At 37.6% G+C, this 24,220-nt stretch overlaps 1 protein-coding gene across 1 annotated transcript in view; it reads left to right on the forward strand.

Moving 5' to 3' along the window:
* The first annotated feature begins 313 nt into the window (after positions 1-313).
* Positions 314-24,220, forward strand: part of LOC145982327 (uncharacterized) — a 111,074-nt gene continuing 87,167 nt past the window's right edge. Inside the window, exons 1-3 of the mRNA XM_083115888.1 lie at positions 314-373; positions 10,847-10,960; positions 15,847-15,885. Coding sequence (XP_082972014.1) covers positions 314-373; positions 10,847-10,960; positions 15,847-15,885 — 213 coding nt within the window. The remainder of the gene's footprint in view (positions 374-10,846; positions 10,961-15,846; positions 15,886-24,220) is intronic.

The following is a 24,220-nucleotide window of genomic DNA, read 5'->3' on the forward strand; positions in this document are numbered from 1 at the left end:
TTGATCACATTGTAAAGTTGTCGAGTCTGCATGTAAGGTCTCATGTGAAAGTAAGTCTAGATCTACTGTAACCTGTGACGTGTTCTGAAAAGATGTTACATTTTTCTCATCAACAATTCCTATAAAAAGTTCATTAGTTATAAAATCTTTTAAGTTTTCTTCTTGATCTTCGGTAGTTTCTGCACATTCCTGGCGTTTTTCAGAAGCAGAAACTGGAGCACTTGTAGAGAGGGGAATGTCGTAAGCATTTCCTGTCATAATGAGCAACCGAATTCTATTGCGTACCTCGAAAGGTGACGGGCAATTATGAAAAATGCCAAGACCTCGGATTCGTGAAAACAAATTTTCTAAACAGTCCTGGTTCAGATGGGAGGTAAGAATATATGGTACGTTGAATGCTTTGACTTCTTCGAATAAACTAATCACAGATTTTATTGATATTAGGAAACCTTTTTGAAATGGAAGTATGCTACTTCTCTTTCCGACACGCAATTGTGAGCAAATTTCTGCAAACCTCTTTATGGTATTTTCTTGACTTTGGATATTAAGACCGTAACCACTACGCAATGGCGTTTTGTTGTCGTAAGGACGTCTAGAATTTAATACGTCGAAGGCATCATTTACTAGTTGGAAGAACTTTGCTTCACGGTCTTTGTGTAACACATGTTGTATGGCGCATGCTGTGTGGCGAGATAATAATCTTGCAGCCATTTTTACATTTTGACGGGCACGACCTTTCACATTTATGTGAGCATCTGTTATGTGATGAGTTACTGTCAGTTCTGATGCCTGGCGTTCCAGAAGTTCTTCTATGAGACTTCTCTTTATTACTGTACCACTGGGTAAAATAAATTCCTCGTCTAAAAAATGGTTTCGCAAAAGCTTTAGAAGATGGGGGACGTCGTAGAAAAACCACACCTTCCTGTTAGAGTCAACAGGGTTCGAAAAAAAAGTTTTCGATGTATCAATACACAATTCCTTCGCCACCTTGGCATTCTTTCCCCCCATATCACACGTGACTGCTACAATTTTCAATCCTGATTTCTCACATTCTTCGATAATATTTTGAAGCAATTTACTTGTCATGGTTATATCAAAATCATAATACACAGGTTGCTTCCACTGAACGCACAAACCTCTAAGCATGACTACTTGGACATTATTATGTGGTCCTAATATTTTATCATCACACGAATCGTAGCAGATGCGACAGTCAATATTCATTTCGTCAAACGAAAGTACAGTAAGGCGTTCCATGTCGCTAAAATCACTTGTTTTAGCTTTCAATAAACATAATACTTCATTTAAAACTCCAGGTCTGCATTTAAATGATTTAGTCCACTTTTGAAGAGTTGAACGTCCAGGAAGTGGAACGTTACGTTTTCTCAAAAATGAATATGATTTTGTTGAGAGAGCCCTCAAAGCTAATGCATTTGCAATGTCTTCTGAATTCCACCTCACTCGTTTCCCTTCACTTAACAAGCACTTAACCTGCCCTTTTGTAAAACACCTGGACAATATTTTGTATACTTCCTTATTCACTACCTTGTTTTTATAAGTCTTTGTCAATAGCACTTTCCGTGCATTCTTCACAGAACCTAAATATTTTGCTTTCTTTAAAGCTGCATCGTATTTCTTTAACGCCGTGTCTTTCGCTGAATTAATCTTCTTTAAACGTTCGATTTCAGATCTTAATTTGTTAATTTCCTCACGAGCTTCAGTAACTTCCTGTAACTTTATGATAGGTTGAGTATTAGTCATTTGACTGCATTTTAGTTTAATTGGTGAGAGTCCCTTTAGCTTCGACATTGCCCTGATTCTTATCTCTCTTGATTGAAGGCGCTGTCTTCTTGCTTCAACCTAAAAAAAGACAATATTGTAAGTATCACAATAATTGCTAAGTTCATGGTGGGTGAGAAATAACTCTCTATTAAAACTTAAATGAAGTCATAGTCATGCAAGGTGGTGCCCTTTCGTATTTTGCACGCACTGTTCGTGACTGACTCGACATCAAATTACCGGGACGTTGGCTGGGTTGTCGCGGTCCACATGAATGGCCAGCAAGAAGCCCTGACCTCACCCTACGTGACTTTTAAGTGTTGAAGTGGGCGAAGGAAGAAGTTTATAAAACAAAGCCAAAGACTTTGGATCAGTTGGAGAATTGCATTCGGCATGTTCTGGCACATGTGGAATTTTAACAATTGTGCCTATGTGAACTTCTAGCACTTGTAAAGTTGTGCCATTCTACTGTGCGACGTATAACTGGTTCCATTAAAATCGATCAATTAATATTATGGTTATTAAATATTTCTAATTATGAGTTATTTTTCACCCACTCTGTAGTTTATTAACACTTTCATACAGATGGTATGTATTTGTATGTTAGCTATTTTACGTTACTCTTCAGATTCTCCAAGTTGATTGCGATTAGGATGATTTTGTAATTGTGTTTTTGTTATTTAGCATCTCTTTCCTTCCATTTTGGCTAACGATGAGGATAAGTGGTGATTATATTAAATTGATGAAGAGACACTCACAAAGAACACTCATGCCCACGCTGGAACTTGAACTCTGGAACTTCGGTATAAAGATGGAAAAACCGGGTCTTCAGCGTGGCAGTCAGACGCCTAACCGACTGGACCACTGTGGCTCATTTGAGCTTATATAAAATAAATTCAATTCAATCCAGAAACACAAAGTATTAGATTTTGTATGGTGTCTTTAAATTATATATTGATTTATGCTATGAAAAATATATATTGTAATGTGACTGACTCTTTACGTTTTTGGTGCTTGTTCGCCTTCCCATGAAAATATATTGTGTTATAATATTATAATTAAAATATCATTGATATAACTTTATTCGTTTTGATACGTATGCATTACAATGATTCGCTTCTTTAGCTATTATCTACAACCTCAATGTTTGACGAGAATGTTCAAAGGATGTGCAAGGGCAAAACGTCTGTTTTATAAGTCGTATATTAAATTTTCTCAACTAATTGTATAATACAAATTTGTCTACAAACGAGCACAATGTGAATACAAGTGTAAATTAAAATTAGTGTTGGCTATCCACGGGATAATCAAAGTATTTATTTCTCGGTGATGTTTGAGCTTCAAAGCTGAAAGGGTCTATATTACTCTCAATATTTAGTAAATAAATAACCAGAAACTGAGTTTTGATCGTGTAGTGGTTTTTAGAAGTTACACATGTGATGATGTGGAGGGCGTTTGGAGTAATGTGGAAATAAGTCTGAAGTTTGGAGAAACAAATTGAACCTCTTTAATTTGAATAATTTATGAAAAGTTAATTGTGCAACTCGTAAGTTGCTGCTGTCTAAGGCATTTTAAAAGCGTGGATAATAATAAGGCTGTTAAACATAACATTTCCAACCCAGTATTAAGACCAACACTAAGTATGTAACAATAAAATTGTAATGACCATTCTTGACCTATCTCACACGGGTAAGGGCAAAGAACCATTACACAATCTAAACTTAACTTTACATTGATTTGATTTATAGAAATGCATTACTTACAGATTCTTGTGATGTGCTTGGCATTCCGTGCCAATTAGGAACGTGCTGATTTGGAACTGCTTCGGCTCGAAGTTCTTTTTTCAAAGGCAACCCTAATAATTCATTTTTCAGGTCTCTTTTGTAATCTTCAGGTAAAAAGTGAACTGAACATACACGTGAATTGTTAACGTTAAACTTCTCTCTTCGTTTGCAGCGATTCACCCATTCCTGCTGCAGCAACTTATTTTTTGGGAAGCAATGGTATTTTATTCCAGACGATTTCCTTCCATTATTTTTGCACGTGGCAACAGAACAGACAAGATGATTTGTACTCATTATACGGGCACTTCAAGAAAAGGTGCGTACACATAAAAATCAATACATTTATGGCAAGCTTCCGTGAACGCTAACGAAGTAAATTCCATTCTGTCCGCTTAATGACGTCATAGCGCGCACAGCATCATGGGAATAAATCTCGGAACCTCGGGAATGGCATACCTTATAAAGGTACCTTGTTGCGGAACATTTCTTAAGGCGAAATAATGCATTTCTAACTAAGATAATGTTTATTTTCTCTATTTACGAGTACTTACTGTTACTTGTTGTTTCGAATCTGTAACACATTATGGCCGTGATAGCATACTGGTTTAGGGGGCGTTCTGAGAGTGTTTTGTCGATTTATGCAGTGGTGCAACCTCGTTCACCGGAAAATATCTACTTTCGTGCCCCTATTTGAAATTATGCTAATACGTCGCATTTACGTGTAGAACTTGTGAAATAACCTTGCGATTTACCACGTTCATTGTCCATCTTCCTTTCGCAATTCGGAACCATCTTTCTTTCGCAATTCGTTAATGCTCTTCCTTTACGCACAACACTCTTGCAACCTTGAACATTGACGTCAGACGTGGAATGCCTACGTGGTTAGGTTAGGCCTGTTAGGTTAGGTTCCATTAGCATAAATACAAAGAAAAAATTATATTTTCGCTAAGAGACGCGTTACCTTTGTATTGCCTAACATGAAAACGGTCTCTCCTGTGACGTCAGAACACAATGTTGCTAGGGTGTTGTGCGATAAGTGACACCCATTCGGGTCGGAACCATCTTTCTTTCGAAATTTGTTAATGCTCTTCCTTTACGCACAACCATCTTGCAACCTTGAATATTGACGTCAGACGAGGAATGCCTACGTGGTTAGGTTAGGCCTGTTAGGTTAGGTTCCATTAGCATAAATACAAAGAAAAAATAATATTTTCGCTAACAGACGCGTTACCTTTGTATTGCCTAACATGAAAAAACTTTCCTGTGACGTCAGAACACAATGTTGCTACAGTGTTGTGCGATAAGTTACACCCATTCGGGTCGGAATCATCTTTCTTTCGTAATTCTCTTCCTTCCAACCTTGAATATTGACGTCAGACGTCAGACGTGAGACGATGAATGCCTACGTGGTTAGGTTAGGCCTGTTAGGTTAGGTCCCATTAGCATAATTACAAAGAAAAAATATAAAAAAACCTCTCTCCTGTGACGTCGGAACACAATGTTGCTACAATGTTGTGCGATAAGTGACACCAATTCGGAAAAAATGGCTTGTTCCGAACTCGACAGGTGGTTCTAGTGAAAACACGGCGAGGCTGAAACACTGGCTACGGGGTTGCATCGTCTTAACACACGGAACATTGCACTCTCATGCAAAAAGCAAATGGCGTGAGGAGAAACAGCGTGTCGGACAGAGATTTTCGCAGAAAACAACACGCATTCACATTAAAATGGATCAAATCTACATTCAGGATCTTCCAAAACGCTCAAGAAAATGATTTCCGTAAGTACTTTCTCCTGTAAATTTGAAGGAAATTTCAAGGAATCCGTTTTGACCATACGATAATGTTACCCAATGTCTATTAGTATATCTTTTTCCTTTTTGGAAAAATTTGCTGCTCTATATTTTTTCTTTTCCGCCATTGTTTCCAAAGAGACTGCGATTGTAATTCGACTTCTCTCTCTCTTTGATTGTTTACAGGTTAATCGCGAATTGACACACACCGTAATGACATTAACTAGTTTCAACTCCTACATTTTTTTTAGTTTAATCTCACCCCAAAAAAATATATTTTAGTCGGAGAATAATATTGTCTGAATTAAGAAAAAAAAAGTTTATTTTTTCACAAAAGTGGATTAATTGTTTTTCGGCACGATGCAGGACAATTCACATATATAACGAGCATACTTCCAATATATCGGAAAGAATCGATTTTTACCTCGCTTCGCCGTGTTGCCAAACGTATATACAGTATGTAACATTCTTATTCGTACACACGGATTTTCAAAGAAAATGCTTTAATATCTGAAAGGAAATACACTCTTTTGAAATTGTTTCTTTACAATTCAATAACTAATATCATTACGAACATAAAATCTTACCCAAATTCTGTATAACCAATGACAATAATAAATTAAATGAAACTGAAAGAGAAACCGGAGAAACATGCCATTTTTTATACAACTTTTCTATTCGTACACTTAATAATATAAAAGAAAAATGTGTATTCAGTTCAAATTGACTGACAGTTCTAATACTTTGATGCGTATCCTTTGGCTTTAATTACTGCTTGACACCTGTTCTTCATAGAATTAACCAGTTTCCGACATGTTTCAGAGCTTATTTTATTCCACTCGGCTTGCACAACAGTTTTCAACTGTTGTTTGGACTTGACGCCTGCTTTATGGACTCGCCTCTTCAAAGTTGCCCATAAAATGCTCAATGGGATTTAAGTCTTGACTTTGAGCTGGTGTTGTAGTAGTTTGGGCACATTCCATATTAGCCAATTCATGTTAACTCGCGCCTTATGCTTACTGTCATTGTCTTGTTGGAATCTGTTGATAAGCGGTACTCTGCTTTATATTGTTCTTCAATATGTCCAAATAGACATATGCTTCCATGATACCATCAATAAACTAGATGGTACCAACACCTTTGGACGACATACAGCCCCAAATCAATAATGACCCACCACCGTGTTTAACTGTTGGAACTGTGTTAATGTGATCATTGTCTTTATTTGATTTTCTTCAGACCCTATTTATCCCATCTGACCATATGACACTATCCCAAAATTCCTGGTCCTTGTGGATGTGCTCTATTGCGAATGAAAGTCTATTCCTGCGATTCACCTTATTTACATACGGCCTCTTTCGTGGTATTCTGCCATTATATCCATGCTTCCACAAGGCACGTCGGACATTTTGATCGGACATCATCTTGCCAGTAACATTTTCTACTAACGGTCGTAACTGTGGAACACTTAGTCGGGGGTTTTCTCAAACTCTTTTTAAAATAAAGTGTTCACCACGTTTATTCAGCCGTCTCTCTTTTGGTTTTCTCGGCACATTCTGTGCTGAACCTTCCTCTCTAAATTTGTTTACTATGTATTGAACTCTGGAGTGTGATTTATTGACTGTTTGTCCAATTTTTCTTAACGAATAACTTCTAAGGGCCAAATTTATAACAACATCCTTCAGATCGGAACTACGTTCCTTCACCTTGCCCATTTCGAACACGCTGATAGATAGACGATAGGCCTACAACAATACCTACGCCAGCATTCCACTTGACGGGGAGCGCGCCTACATGTTCAAACTTGTTACGAAGTTGCAAACTGCACGAAATCGCCCGAATAGCGGTGGCGCTCTATGCGAGGAAGATTGAAACTCTTGCCTGTACGAATAACAATGTTGCATGAAACAGTGTGCTTTTCTCTTTTCACACAAATTATACGATCTGTTTATACACTTTGAACATACATTTTTATTGACATTTGTTGGTGAAACCTTCATTAACATTAATTTCCAGTTACATATGAAAATGATTATATTTACTAGTAGATATGACATTTTTTCCTCGGAAATTCTATGTGTACGAATAACAATGTTACATGCTGTATCTGACCTAAGATCAGATTTGATCCCTGATCTGTAAAACGGCAGTTAGCTTTATACAACAAAGCAGAGGTGTGAACTAAGATCATCTTCGAATCATGGATCAAATCTGATCTCCAGTTAGGGATGTTTATACAACCGGCCCCTGGTTGTTTTATTTGTTGTATGTGCTTTTTTTGGTTACACACGCTTAATACATTGTGCCAGTCTTTGATTATGCTCAACATCTGGAGGATATCTGCTAAATTAGAAAACCACAAATAGACATTAAATTATTTACAGATTTGTAAAGGAACTGAATGATGTAAGAAACTAGTGTTTTGTTGGTCATTCTCTGGATCAAATTGTATCTTTATAGATGTTAAGTAATGGTTTTTGGGTAATCAGTAGAGGCATGCATATTTCGTTTTTGACGAAAATACGAAATGTGAAATAACACAAATAATACATTGTAATGTTAATTTTTCCTGCTGCAAACGTTTGAGAAGCAAAAACAGACCCCATTATACAGGAATAAACTTAATATTCTGGTAATGATTTAATGTGCTATTAAAAGGGAGATGTTTATTTTGTGTAATAGACTAACTAACTAACTAACTCTCTAGCCTTCTTAAACCCGAAGGTTCATGGCTGCAGCAACACAGGCCTTCCATGTTTCCCTATCTTGAGCAAGATCTATATACTCTTTTCCATCCCTACCGATTTCCCTTAGGTCCATCTCAACGCTGTCCCTCCATCTTCGTCTTGGCCTTCCTACAGGTCTCTTACCATCAGGTTTCCCAACAAGAATCCTGTAAACTCCTCTTTCCTCTCCCATTCGTGCCACATGGCCTGCCCACCTAAGTCTTCTTGATTTAATCATTCTAATAATATCTGGACTTGAATACAAATTATGTAGTTCTAAATTATGTAACCTTCTCCACTCACCTGTCTCCTCATCCCTTTTAGGTCCAAATATTTTCCTAAGGATCTTATTTTCAAATACTCTCAATTTATGTTCCTCTTTCAATGTAAGGGACCAAGTTTCACATCCATATAATACTACAGGCAAAATTACTGTTTTGTATATTTTAACTTTTAGTTTCTTAGATATTAAACGAGAAAACAAAAGTTTATGAAGAGAGAAGTAACATGCATTTCCTGAATTAAGCCTACTTTTTATTTCCTCTTTAATATAATTTTCATTTGTTAATATTACTCCTAAGTATTTGAATTTGGAAACTGGTTCAAACGAGTTGTTATCAATAATTAGATTTTGATTATTACCTAACACTTGGTTTCGGCCTGTAAGCATATATTTAGTTTTCTCTTTGTTAACTTCCAAACCTATCTCTTTAGCAGTTTTGAAAAATATTTTAGCATTATTCTTAATTGTATTCACATCATCCCCCAGTAAGTCTACATCATCTGCATATGCTAACAACTGAGTCACACCATTTAATTTTAGTCCTTCTTTAGTTTCTTTTACTTTCCTAACAGCATATTCTAAGGCAAAATTAAAGAGCAATGGAGATAATGCATCTCCTTGTTTTAACCCATCATGATCAGTGACGTGCGGTGACGTCGACACTTGGGGTAGCAGTCAGTGGCGTGCTCAAGGGGGGGGGTTGGTGTGAGTCACACCCCTCCTCCCTTTAGGGCCAGTATTCCTACAAAAAAGAAAAATGTCAATAACAGGAAAAGATTGCAAAATTATGAATGAGTACTAGAAAAAAGTACACGTAACCCCCACCCACATTCGAAAATAAAAAACTATTTGATTTGACTCTAAGCCAGAGATCCTGCGTTCGAATCTCGGATTGGCCATTTGTGTTCTTTGTGTGTGTTCCTTCATCTATTTTGTTGTACCAAAGGTGGCGGAAAAGCGAAGTAAAATAAACCAATGTGAGCAATCGATCAATGATTTGATTTCATTTTTGTTACTTAGCGTCGCTTTTTTGTCACATTTGGTTAATTGTGAAGATGATACGATGAAACTGATGAAGGGACGAGCACAGGGAACGCCCATGTCAGGGTCGGGGTTCGGACCCGGAACGCCTGGTGTCATAGCGCGTTGTGATAACCACTCCCCCGCGCTTGGTTGATTTGGTGACAGGAAACAAAACACAACACACTTTTTTGTAGTTTCTTCAATGATATTCATTTGACTTTTTGAGTTCTGAGATACATTTTTTATTCCAAATTATTTCATTATTCACTGCAACACATAGGACAAGAATGCGCACTCATCACGGGTTCGAATCCTGGCCTGGATTGTTCATATGAGGTCCCTTCACCAATTTCATCATATCATCACTCAATCCTCATTTTCGCGATAACCAAATGTGGCAGAAAAGCGAAGTAAAATAAACCAAACCAACAACAATATGAACACGCGTTCTCTTGCCCAAATAAATACATCCGTATTTATGACTGTTACAGGCCAATATATTAGTATATTTAAATAAAACACTACTAAAACGAGAGTCAGAGAAAGCCTGAGCACATATTTGTAATTTAATCATTATATATGCCGTATTTGAAAAAGAAAAAAAGAAAGAAAGCATAACATTATTGTCTGCACATAACACGTTCCCATTTTATAAATAATAAAACTACATCCCATATTATACATACACACATATTGTACAACGTGTAAAAGGTTGTGTAAATACAGAGAACATAAGTACTGCAGAAAATTTTACCCTGTGTTCTTTAGAGGATTTATAAAAAATTATGAGAAACCAATCCCCTATCTGTCCTATAGAAGATAGACTGGGGGACCTGAAAGCCTGGGCTTTCAACCATTGCAGCGGGGGGCGTGGGGGCAAGGGAAGTAGAGGTAGAAATCTTCCTTTTCCTTGGGCCGGCCGTTTCTACCTGGAAACTGGCCTGGCTGAAGAAGACCGAGCTAGGGTATCCAGCCTGCCTTGCCCGCGGAGAACACCGATGGACGAGAAGTGCGTGGAAAAGAAGGTGTTGCATATGAGCTGTGGTGGCTTTAACAAGACAATAAATATTGTGATTTGAATATAATTCGAGATGTGAGATTAATTGATCTATCTCTGCTAGACTAGCTACTCCTCAGTGCACGTCACTGTGAATTGTAAATTTGTCAGACATATTAATACCCACACGAATTTTGTGTAATAGAACAGTTTTTAAATCAAATGAGATTATATTCACATTTTTAAAACCAAAATGTCATTTTATATGCTAGTTTTTCACTGCTATAACAGCGAAATTTCATTTTATTTACCCCTTTTGAACCTGAAATTGACTCTGTTTTTGTACCGAAATTTTGCTTTTTTATTTACCAAAAATATGTGCCTCTAGTAATCAGATTAATGAAAAGCAAACTTTAAAGTAGAAATAAGTTAGTTGCCAATGCTTTCTCTATTGCATTACAGGAGACTGCTAGGAAGAAGCAAAGAACAGACAATACTGAAAATACAGGGTTCAAGCATTTGTATGAGGAAGCTGTAGATACTGATGTACAGGAAGCAGTAGATGCAGATCTTCAGGTAAGTACAAACATGAATATTTTATATTTCTTAGCAATTCATATCTTACATGGAAGGAAGTTTTTCAGTGGATGCACAAACACGAAAGAACTCCCTCTATTCCTCTAGTTTCTTCAGTCAAATTTACAAATTGAACAATTAATGGCATTTGTTATTAGTGGCCCAAATATAATTAAACAGATAAAATATAAGGATTTATTGGGCCTGTCTAGAATTGCTTTTCTCATTCTCGACACCATTAAGTTAAATGCTCAGACTGAATGTACATTCCCAGATAAAATCGTGGATCTGTCTCAAATATTCCTGTAATTTCTGCCAAACCAAGAAAATTGCAATTTGGTGCGACTACAGGAGAAAATATTGGCTGCGGTAGCTCCGTCATTACAGCGTCTGACTAGCATGCAAGAGACCTAGGTTTGATCCCTGACGGGGAGAACTGGGATTTTTTCCCACCTGTTCAAGTGGCTCCGGTGCCCACTCAGGGGAGGGGGTTAAGGTGCCCAGGGGCATGATGCTGATCACATCACCGCCACCTTTGGCTGTGATCAAGAAAGTATGGGACCCTAACTCCACACCCCCTATATGCCTCCATGGCATGGTGCAAAGCACAGGGGAGCACTTTACTTTATTTTTTACTACAGGAGAAAATAATCTTCCTCTTAGAAGACTATACATGGTGCAAAAGGTATTTGAGGACATGTAATTATTCACCTGCATTTTTGTGCAAATGAATTGCTGTACTTGTATATTTTCTGAACAACATTGGCAGACTATCAGCTAATGCAAGAGATAAAAAGGCACACTGTGACTGTTGCAATATACGCAAATCACAGCAATGTTGATATAGCCTGGTTTTTGAAAGTCGTCAAGCCATTTGAGCACAAAGTTCGAAGGAGTTGGAATGTTGGATGTATCGCCTTTAGCCAAACACAAAAATCATTCACAGCATTCAGACAGTATGCTGACACCACAGTTCATACAGCAGGGGTAGGACATCATCGATGTGAATCCCGGAACGTCTATGAGGGTCATTGGCAGACCTGGTGACCGAGGACACAATCCACACTTTGGTGCGTGATGACATCCGATATAAGTTGCATGTGACGAGAAAAGGGCAGTTCATGTTGGTACACAAACAACACCAATGGCTACTCAGAGGAAAGTGACTACTGAACAAGGTGAAATATCCGGAAGAAACTGGGCTGCCATGGTTTTTTCCCCTGACACAAAGAAATCCGACCAGGCTTAAAAGTTGAGCAGAAGAAATAACAACTGGTTATGTTCTGATCCTTCTGATGTGTTATTATACTAAGTATCATGAACTGTTACGGTTTCAGTGGTGGTGAATAGGGAAGAACATATCATGCCACCCCACTTGTTTTCACAGAGTCTTTGGGTGAATGCTGCTGGCTACATCGAGGTGATGGAAACAGTTATGAATCTTGTGCAATTAAAGGCTGTATGTATTTTAGCACCTGCACACAAAGATGTGTCGACCCAAGATTGGATGGCGGCCAATTTGCACAACCACATCACACCAAACATGTGGCCACCTAACTCACCAGACCTAAATCCTCTAGATTATTGCATGTGGAGTGTTGTTGAATGGGATACTAATCGACATTCCTACAATATGAGTGATTCACTGAAAGTCACCTTTATCCAACATCAATAACAACTATTTAACTCATGCATGTCAAAGCTTCTAGTCCTGCATTGAAGCAATCATTGTAGCTGAAAGTGGTTGTATTAAATAACCATGTACTCCAACTGTGTACCAAGTTTTACATCAGTACATTTTGTTGTTCGTCTGATATGGATGTTTTTCGTATGGCCTCCAATCAGTGCCGGATCTATAAATGTTTGGCCCCCTCCCCGCAAAATGTTACCAAAGGGCCCCCTCTACCTACCTTCACACACACATGAATATGCGTGCGTGCGCGCGCGCTTGTGTATATACGTATATTACAATTATAAAGTTGCATATAAGGCCTACAGGGTGATTCAAAAGTCAACAGGTTAGGCTTAGGGGGAACCACATTGTTTTGTTCCAAGCGAATGTCCATTATATTCATTTCAATTCAATTTCTTTTTAAAATAGGAAAGGGGTGATGTGCATAGGCATAGATTTCTTTGGAGATTGGGGTGCAAAGCTGAGTAAAGCATAAATACTGATTTCTTTCTGTTTTTTTGGGGGGGGAGAAGTATTTTTCTTTAAGTTGGGACCTAATAAACTTGAGTTAACCTTTGAATAATTGTAATTATAATAACTAGGTTTGACAAAAAAACATATACCGGGATACATCTATCTATATTAGCTGGACAAAAAAATCACTGTACTACTGTGATTATATATTACAACATAATATATTACATGTATCTTTTGACTGAGAATTTGATTATCATATTCGGTTTATAATACTTATTCCTACAATCCTTTATAGAAGTTTAATATCTTCACACATATTTACCAAAAAAAAAAAAAAAAAGGAGGAAAGCCCAAGATAAAATTTTCATCCACGTGAGGTCGATTGTTGGCACCCCTACTGCACCCTTTCATAATATAACATACATAATATACCAAGCACTTTCCTTAATTCATTCTCGGTTTGAAAAAGGAAGAAGAAAAACATTCAAACTGAGTGATCCCAGATAACATGTAAGTTAACTGCAAGTTAAATCGAATGTCTATTTAACTTGCAGTTAACTTACATGCTATCTGGGATAGTCCCACATTATTGATTCTGTGCATTTGAGAGCAGAATTATGCCTAATTTCCCACCTGTTGTGTGCGAAGTTTCTCTGTGCAAAAGTTACGTAATATGTTCAAAGTTATACATTGGGGTCCCTATAGGAGGGGGGCAAGAAGAACTGGAGGGGCCCGGGCCCCCTGACCCACCCGGTTTCGGCGCCCATGGTGATGTGATATATATATAGTGAGTCACTGTTTTCTCACATCTGGAAAATTATACATTTGTTACAATCATGCAGTCATAACTTTTTCTTGATTAAAGATAGGTTGAAGGAACCTCCACCACTGCATTTGTGGGGCCCTACCCCCACATACCCTAAACGTGCCTAAATAGCAAGGTGCTATGTACACAGGGAACTTTAACTATACTTTACCTGTATATATTGTATTCGTTTCTGTACCCCTGAGTAACTACATTTATTTTTTACATACGCGAACCCTCTAATATGCCAAGGCTGAGGGCCCCCTAAAGGCTTACTTGTCTCCGGGTCCCCCACACTGCGGGGTTTGCGGCTTGTAGATCCGGCACTGCCTCCAATGTGTCTTCAAATACCTTACACACCTTGTATATGTGCACACACACACATATTAACAGTGTTCGAAGTGAGGGGATGGGTGCAGGACGATGGTATTCCTCAGCTAACAACTTTTGTAAAGCTGTCTTAATTTTCATGTTAAAGCATAAGAGCACCCCCCCCCCTTTCCAACTATCAATTTCCACTTCAAGAACTGCATATTAATAGTTTACATATATACATTTGTTGTAGAAAAGTTATGTTCCCTGAACTCATCTTTAATTATTTAACATGAATTTTTATACATTTGTAAACATACATTTTCTGCAACAAATGTTGATATGTAAAAATAAATATTTTAAGAACTAGTGACTTGTAACTGGCCCAGTGCATTCATTTTTCTGTTAGGATCAAAGATTGAAACAACCGCTGTGCATTTTCATAATACCGGGAATCACTTGATCTCAGTGTGGATCTTTAAAATCAGCCAGTGCATGATATTTTCTATTGTGGCTGTTTTTCTAAAGCCAAACAGTATTCACTTACTTTTTTAATTTATTAAACATTTTCGATCTTTGAGCCTAACATTTCCACTCTAAAAATATACTGTAAGATAATTTAGAGAAGTCATAACATTATAAAGTAGTATTGAAATTTATTTGGAAATTACACCTGGAGAATTTTTTTTTTTGTAGGTAGGTTGCGTGTTACTCAAAAATCCAGAATATAAAAAAAGGAAAGTTAAAAATTGTACTTACGTATGTGAGTATAGTGTTCTTATTGTAGAACGACGTTTCAGAGATTGGCTATCTCCTTCCTCAGGTTCATATAAAAAACTAGGTACTTGGCATAGTACTGCATCAAAAATGTAATATGAGGATTGTGGTTAAGGGTTGGTTAGGATACATTTAAAATATTAAGTTTTTGCTATTAGAAGTACGTAAAAAGCAAGTTGTTCCCTAAAAAACTTGTACAGTAGACCTATTCACAGGTAAAAAAGTTAAAAAAGTTAAAAATCTAAAAAACCTGCATGAATCACAATGCAACATGCAGGTTTGGCCATTCCTACCCAACTGTGTATCTCAATCCACATGAAGGTCAATTCTCCATGAATGTTTCCCCTCCCCTTAATTTTCTCGTTTCCCCTTATTACGTCACAAATCCAACGTAAGCTGCAAGGGAAGAACGTGAATTTACGTTGGAAACATTCATGGAGAATCAACGTGCTGAAATTATTCAGAGACAACAGTCAACTATGAGACATTGAAACCCATGTTGACCAGTACTATTATAACTGTATTTTTTAAGTATCCTCCTGTATTCTCTCTTCCCCTTTTCCCAATTGTGATATTCAGAACAATATTTTAGTCCACTATTGTTCCCCCAAGTTCCTTATCAGACACTCGAGACAAACTCTTAGTCAGTAAACTATTTACAACTTTCATCCTATCAGGGTTACGATCCTTCCTTTTGAAGTTCAGTCAAGGAAAGAGAAACCTCTTTCTACAACAATATCAGCAGCCTCCACTGATTTATAATAATGTTGTACATAATAAATGTTTTTGCCAAGTACTAATATTGCAATAAAAATGTTGAAATTTATTTTAAATTATTTTCAGAGGAAGCCATCGCCGATGGATATATCAGATGCAGCTCAGGTTAGTAATAGTAACTTATAATTGAAGGGCTCAGGTGTAAAACATGCTTAGTGACATTTTGGTCATTTCTGAATTTATTAAGAAAATAGGTTATTAGAAGCTATTCTGTAAATTGTTTTCATGTTGTGTTTACCAATTTTACAAGGCTTCACTGAGTCCAATGTAAATTGTTTGACATAGCAATTTCACTTGAAAATTGAAGGATGGCATATTTTACTATACAACTCAAAAATTACCAAAATGTCACTTACCATGATTTACACCCGAGACCTTCAATTGTATTGAAATGAGGCTTGGCAATGTCTTGTTGATTCATTGTGTAACGTGTAGCAGTGTTCACGTTACAATATGTATATAAACTTCAAATTTTCTTTGCTTTGTACTTATAATTATATATGTAAATGGTTAATTACCAAGGAATGTGGAACACACCTCGTATAAAAAAACCTATTCATCCTGGTGTTAGATATAAGTTCCAAGAGTTTGTTTCTTTCTGCCAGCAAGCTGAACTGGTAGTTTATTATTGGTGACAACAATGCAAGAAAGCTTCACTGAGTCCAATGCAAATTGTTTGACATAGCAATTTCACTTGAAAATTGAAGGATGGCATATTTTACTATACAACTCAAAAATTACCAAAATGTCACTTACCATGTTTTACACCCGAGACCTTCAATTGTATTGAAATGAGGCTTGGCAATGTCTTGTTGATTCATTGTGTAACGTGTAGCAGTGTTCACGTTACAAATATGTATATAAACTTCAAATTTTCTTTGCTTTGTACTTATAATTATATAGGTAAATGGTTAATTACCAAGGAATGTGGAACGCACCTCGTATATAAAAAGAATAAAACATTCATCCTGGTGTTAGATATAAGTTCCAAGAATTTGTTTCTTTCTGCCAGCAAGCTGAACTGGAAGTTTATTATCGGTGACAACAATGATAACGCTATTGTGTAAGAGCCAGGCAGACTCAACCTTATGAAAACGTTGTCACAGGGAAAAGACGAAAGAATAGGCTGTCTTTCCCACGCTATATCTGTCCTGTCCCTTGGCGGACAATAATTAGACTTATATCATAATAATCCCTGATTCTTTTACTGCAAGACAGTGTATTCAGAATTTAGTTATGTTAACGCAAAAGAAAGTTATGCCCGCGCAAAACAAAACCTGTATATAAATATTTTTTTTGCTTAACATTTTGACGTTGTAAATTTTTTTCTCTTTCTTTGTTGTCATATCGCGTGGCCGTTGCAGGGAGAGAGGGGAGTTGAAAGAAGCCATACTCCCTGGTCAAATTAAATACTGAGTGTAACAATTAAAATTCTATTGCATATTTAATATTCACAAAAGGGTAAAAATAGTAATTTTGACATGTAACTAATTATGTTCCTCATATTGATATTTAATTAATTTGTATTTTATTGTGATGTAAAATTGGTGTTAAGATAAAAGTTTATAAATCCATCACGGCACCGAGAAATCCTATATAAGCAGCGAAGCTCGGTGGCCCGTGGCCTTTGTATTTGAACTTCTGATAAATGCGGAACTCGTATAACCGTCTTTTCTTTCAACATTCGAACTTCTGCGTTTACATCCACTTCGATATTAGGAATTAGTTCATTCTGGGATTACCTTAGGACAGTTACTTAGCTCTTCTGGTCAGAAGGCTTATATTCTCTCTGTTCTATGCTTCTGGTCAGGAGATATAATTGAGAGGGTTGTGATTGTCTTGAGATATACCGGAATTCGGGATCGGCTGATAGACTGTTGGTAGTCAAATGTTTGTGACCCTGGTCAGGGTACTCCTTTTCTTATTCTGTGGTCACGGATTAATTTTCGGTTCTCTGGTCAGAGGCTGAAAAGAGAAAAGGAAGTTGGATACTTAACTGGATATCGACAGAACCTAGTGGGAAGAAGGATTGTCGATTACTTGTAGAATCTTGGTCAAGATCTATAAGCAGATTGAGAACTGTTTGTGTTTTTGATGTTTTATTCACTAACACGAGTACTACAAATAACAAATAAAATATATTCTGGTATATATCGCAATGCACACCAGAGCTGCCTTTGTATAAACGTCCGAGCAGCCACACTGTTCGCGAGCTCTCGCCTGACTGGCGCAACGTTCTTACTGGCGTGTGTATAAAGAAAACAAATGCATGTTGCTATGCACGCAAAAGCGCTGTGTTCTTGATGACATTTCTAAGTTAAAATAAACACATGATTATCATACATTCTCCCCCCCCCCCTTCTTGGTCGTACAATAGACCAAAATTATATATTATACTGTACTTCACTGTGATGTGATTAAATTTCATCACTTTATAACTGCAAATTGTTATATTGACATTAAACTGCACTGAACACTAAACTATTGTTCAAAATCATCTTCGATGGGAAGTAGTACAATCTTGACTACTGGTCTTCTGTATACACCTCCTTTAGTCTTGTCGATAACTCGAACAAGTCCATCCTTACCAGGATATCCTGCTTCAATGATGCCGAGATTCCAAACAAGGGGAGGAAGTCTTTCATCCTTCAGTATCAGAACGGTACCTGCTTGAATCTTCTGCTGACGAGTCCACTTGGATCTCTGTTGTAGTCCATGTAAATATTCTTTCGACCAACGACGGCACAATTGTTGGTGAAACTGCTGAATTCTCTGCCATCTTGTCAGTCTGTGGACTGGTAATTCGGAGATGTCTGGCTTGGGTAACGAGGATAAAGGATGACCTATGAGGAAGTGACCAGGTGTAAGTGGGGTTGGATCTGTTGGATCTTGTGAGATTACAGAAATGGGTCTTGAATTTAAACACGCTTCTATCTGGCACAATAATGTTGTCAATTCTTCAAATGTTATCGATGACTTGTCTATTATTCTTACCAAATGATGTTTCATCAATTTAACTGCTGCCTCAGCGAGTCCTGAAAAATGTGGTGATCCATTTGGCATAAAGTGCCATTGTAGACCTTCTAGTGATAAGTAGTCTTGTAATTTCTTATTAATGCTTCTGATTGAAATAGTCGTAAAAGTTCTTGTAACTCTTTGTTCGCACCAACAAAGTTGGTTCCATTGTCACTGTATATATTACTACTCTTTCCTCTTCGTGATGTGAAACGTCTAAGCGTAGCAATAAAAGCCTCAGAGGTGAGATTGCTGACTGCTTCTAAATGGATCGCTCTTGTTGATAAACAAATTAATATGGCGACGTAGCATTTAGTAACTGTTTTGCTTCTTACGGTTCCTGTTTTGACATGTATTGGACCGGCGTAATCTACAGCCACATTGGTAAATGGTCTTGATGGTTGAACGCGAGCTGCAGGTAATTGTCCCATCAATTGCGACGAAATTGTGCTTTTTAGCTTAAAAGAGATTATGATTATTTATGTAGTATTTTCTTAACTACTTGTTTGCCACGTGGAATCCAATATTTGTCTCTTAAAGAGCTTATTAATAGCTGTGGTCCTGCATGTAGAAGTCTTTTGTGATCTTCTTCGACAATCAATTTTGTAAGGTTACTTTTTGGTGTAATATCATCTGATGCTTGCTGTCAAATGATGATAATTGACTGTTATCCAGACATCCTCCAACTCTTAGCATCTGATCTTTGTCTAAGAATGGATACAATGTTTTCAAACAACTTTTATTTGTAAGTTCGTGGTTCGAGTTAAGTTCTCTGATTTCCTTTGAATAGAACGCTTGTTGTGCAATTTTTATACATGTGTGTAATGCACGTTGCACTTCATTGTGTTTGAGATGCCCAATCAGTCTCTCATGAGATTGTAAATAAACTGTTGGCAATATGCCACAACTCTTAATAATTTAGACAATTTTGAAAATTTGTCAATGATGTGAGTCTCTTTGTTCTGTATGAATAATGATAATGTTGATATTCGTCTCATTTCTGGCGCTTCAGTTTTGAGCTTTATTGATGAATGAGGCCACCAATCTGAATTCTCTTTCAACCATTCGGGTCCTTGCCACCATAATGGACACCGTTTCATGATGCTTGCATCAATACCTCTTGATATTAAATCAGCTGGATTATCGTTTGAAGATACATGTCTCCAATTACGGATTTCTGTTAAATCCTGAATTCTAGAAACTCTGTTTCCTACAAATGTTTTCCATTTTGCAGGTGAGGCTGATATCCAGGACAGAACAATTTGAGAATCTGTCCATAAATGTGTGCTTTCAATTTGCAAATGCAAATCTGGCATTGCCTCATGCACGAGTTCTGCTAAAAGTAATGCTGCACAAAGTTCTAGTCTGGGTAATGTTACTTTCTTTATTGGAGCTACGCGTGACTTTGAACAAAGTAGTTTGACTGAAACTTGACCTTGCTGATTGATGGAACGAATATATAAGTATGCACCATATGCCTTTTCACTTGCATCTGAAAATCCATGCAATTGTATTTGTGTCACGTTACCTTCTTGTAGTACAAATCTTTCGACCTTTATTTCATTGATAAGTGGAAGTTGCACTTGCAGTTTCTGCCATTCAGTAATTAATTCTGGTGACAGCTGTTGATCCCACTCAACTTCTTTCTGCCAAAGACGTTGAAGAAACATTTTGTATTTGATGACTATTGGACTAACAGCCCTAATGGATTGAAAATGGATGAAATGATGCCTGTTATTTGACGCTTAGTGGAAATGCTGACTGTTATAGAACCAGAAGTAAATTTACTGCTAACGATGAATTTGTCTTCTACAGGATTCCAAGAAATTCCTAGTGTGTTTACTCCTTTTTGCGAATGTAATTGGACTGGAAAGTTATCTTTGTATTCTGGTGGAATTGTTCTTAATGACTCAGCGTTACTACAACACCATTTGTGTAATACAAAGCCTCCTTTAGCTAGTAACTCGATGAGTTCGGCTTGCAATTGTGCCGCTTGTCGTACGTGTTGAGATCCACTAGCTAAATTGTCGACATAAAAGCTCTCTGCTAAAATGTTCGTTGCTTGAGGATAATTACAACTTTCTTCTTGTGCTAGCTTCTGCATACAGCGTGTTGCTAAAAATGATGCTGGCACTGTCCCATACGTGAGAGTCTGCAATTCATATATTTTGATATCTTCGTTTGGCATGTCTCTCCATAAGATTCTCTGCAAAGGAGTATCATGTTGATGCACTTGTATCATTCGATACATTTTTTCGATGTCTGCCGTGAAAGCGATTGGATGTGTTCTAAATCTTAAGACTATTGACATCAAATCAGGTTTAATGGTTGGTCCAATCATGAGAATATCATTAAATGATTTTCCGTTGTCTGTCTTGGCTGATGCGTTGAATACAACATGTACCCTTGTTGTAGAATTGCTAGGTTTTACTACAGCGTGATGAGGCATGTAATACGTGACTCCTTCTGAGGTGTGACGTTCCTCTTCAACTTGTTTCATGTGTCCAAGTTCTTCATATTCATGCATAAATTTTACGTAATCTTGACGTAATTCTGTTTCACGTTGCAATTTCGCTTCAAGTTGATGAAACCTGATTGAAGCTAGGTTGTATGATTGTCCTAATGTTTCTTTAGCCTCCTTGAATGGCAAATGTACCGTGAAACGCCCTGTATGGTCACGAGTGGTGTGGTTTACAAAGTGCTGTTCGTATGCCATTTCTTCTCTTGTTGTCACCGATGTTCCTAATTCTTCAAGCTCCCAAAAAGCTCTTATCTGCCTTTTTAGATTGTCATGTGTCATTGTGAAACATGAAGTAATCGATGTGTTGGCGTTACATTGTTGTGGGATGCGTCCAGATAGAATGAAGCCCAATTGCGTGTCTTGAAGTACTGGGAAGTTCTTTGGGTGAGTCATACGTTCTGGCTTCAATATTTGAAAGAAAACATCTGCACCTAACAATAATTGTATTTTGCCTGGAATAGCAAACATAGGATCTGCCAATGCAATATTTTTTGGAATGTTCCATTCATCATACGGAACCTTTTCTGTCGGTAAATTGCCAGTGATGGTTCACTGCATATTCTATGGTTGTAGAATAATCGTTTATTGTGGATTGCAAACATACTTCAACACTTGATCTGGTTTCTGATGTGGCACCATTTATTCCTCTTATTGGAACGACCCTTCTTTGTTTCGCGAGCTCTAGTTGTTGAACCATATCTGAAGTTACGAAATTCGATTGAGAGGCACTGTCTAATAACCCTCTGCATTTTATCCATCTTCCTGTTCGATCTTTCAGCTTAACTAACACAGTTGCTAGCAAAACGTGTGATTGAGGTTTTCCCTTTATTGTGCAATACGAAGCTTGTGGTGAAGAAAATTCATTCTGATTGTACTGACTTGTGTTAGTAGGCTCTGAGTTATCAGAACGAGTATCTGATTGTTGCGATCTTCTTGACGCTTCTCTTGCGCGATCTATGTGCAATAAGGTGTTGTGGTTCTTTCTACATGAGCTTGATTTACATACGCTTGAAAAATGTCCTGTATTTAAACAATTAGTACAGATATTGTTGTTTCGCAAACATTGATATTTCTGCACTTGATTTGCATTAATGAAGTCTTTACATTTGTAAATAGCATGTGGCAGTTTACAAAATGGACACGTCGGAGACGACGTAGTGACGTATGCTCTTGTGAATTTGTCTTGCTTTGCATTAACGTACGATTTTTTGCCTGCTTGTTTGTTATCAGAAGTTGAATTGACCGTATTTTTGATGGATTCTAACGCTTGGCATCGTTTTTCTAAAAATGACAAAAAGTCCTTCAAAGTGGGAAACGAAGATTCTGTGCATTGTAATTCCCATGCCTTTCTAGTTGTAACGTCTACTTGTGAAACGAAATGTTGCGTAAGAATCATGTCTTCTAACGACGCATCTATTTGTATCGCTCGAAGTGCATTTAGATTACTTGTTGCTGTATTGACGAATTCCCTGAGTTCTGTTGCATTTTCTTTATGTACGGGTTTAATGTGAAGGATTTCATCAATGTACGAAGCTGCAATCAACCTTTTGTCTGAATATCTTTCTAATAACAGCTCCCATGCAACCTTGTAATTTGCTTCGCTGATCTGAAGATTTTCAATGAGACGCAACGCTTCCCCCTTGAGCGAAGTGTGCAGATACTGAAACTTCTGTATTTGCGGAATGTCTTTGTTGTCGTGTCTTCATACGCCAGCCAATGCTTATAATCCCCCTCAAATGTAGGTAAATGCATGGTTGGAAGTTTCAAGTGTGAACTCGAAGTCGACGTTACATTGTTTTGCAGCTTTGCTGTGTTATCGAGTTCGTGATCTTTAATGATCGTTCTCATTGTTGACTTAAGAGAAAAATACAGCTGTTCTATTTCTGCCCATACCTCTTCCTGACAAGAATCAGTAGACAAGATGTCTATCTCTTGTTGCACGTCTTGAATCTTACCCCATATTGTTTCTAAATGCTGTAAACGGGTGCATATTTCCTCTACGTTACCATGTTCAATGTCAAAGGCACGTACAAATGTTTGCATTCTTGTCACCTGTCCCTTCTGGGTTCCCCTTTGCTTTACCAACGTTTGTAATTCTTCCATTGTTGTGCGTGTTTATTATGGGATACAAGAAAAACAAGGAATTGAAATTGACGTAAAAAGAGCCAGACATAAACAATGAGCATGCAACTCACCTGCTTGTTGCCAAGTCGCTGAAGTGTTTTCTGCGGCGCTCTACGATGCTGTGTGAAGTGATGCTTTCCGGGTGTCGCTTGTGGTCGATACGGCAACACTGCTGGATGAAACTGCGTAATCACTGAAGTCTGCTGAATGATCGTTGCACAATCAACTTGTACGTACGCGTGATAATGTTTGTGCACTGATTCGTATCACTATTTGGCTCGATGGAGGACCATATGTTTGTGTTTTTGATGTTTTATTCACTAACACGAGTACTACAAATAACAAATAAAATATATTCTGGTATATATCGCAATGCACACCGGAGCTGCCTTTCTATAAACGTCCGAGCAGCCACACTGTTCGCGAGCTCTCGCCTGACTGGCGCAACATTCTTACTGGCGTGCGTATAAAGAAAACAAATGCATGTTGTTATGCACGCAAAAGTGCTGTGTACTTGATGACATTTCAAAGTTAAAATAAACACATGATTATCATACAAGAACCTTTGACCCAGAATTACGAGGGACCTTACATCGAGGACTGAAGCAGCTGGATTAACCCGAACATTGAGCCGAGGAGACTCAAGCCCCGAAGAGATGCTGAGCTTGAAGCCGAGGCTCAATAGACCCATAAAACCAAGTACGATCCAGGGCGGACCTTACAATTGATTTGGTTTATTGTACTTCGCTTTTCTGCCACTTTTGGCTTATCACAAAGATT

The sequence above is a fragment of the Lepisma saccharinum genome, unplaced genomic scaffold, assembly GCF_977018435.1.
Source record: "Lepisma saccharinum unplaced genomic scaffold, izLepSacc3.1 HAP1_SCAFFOLD_117, whole genome shotgun sequence".
Classification (NCBI taxonomy): Eukaryota; Metazoa; Arthropoda; class Insecta; order Zygentoma; family Lepismatidae; genus Lepisma; species Lepisma saccharinum.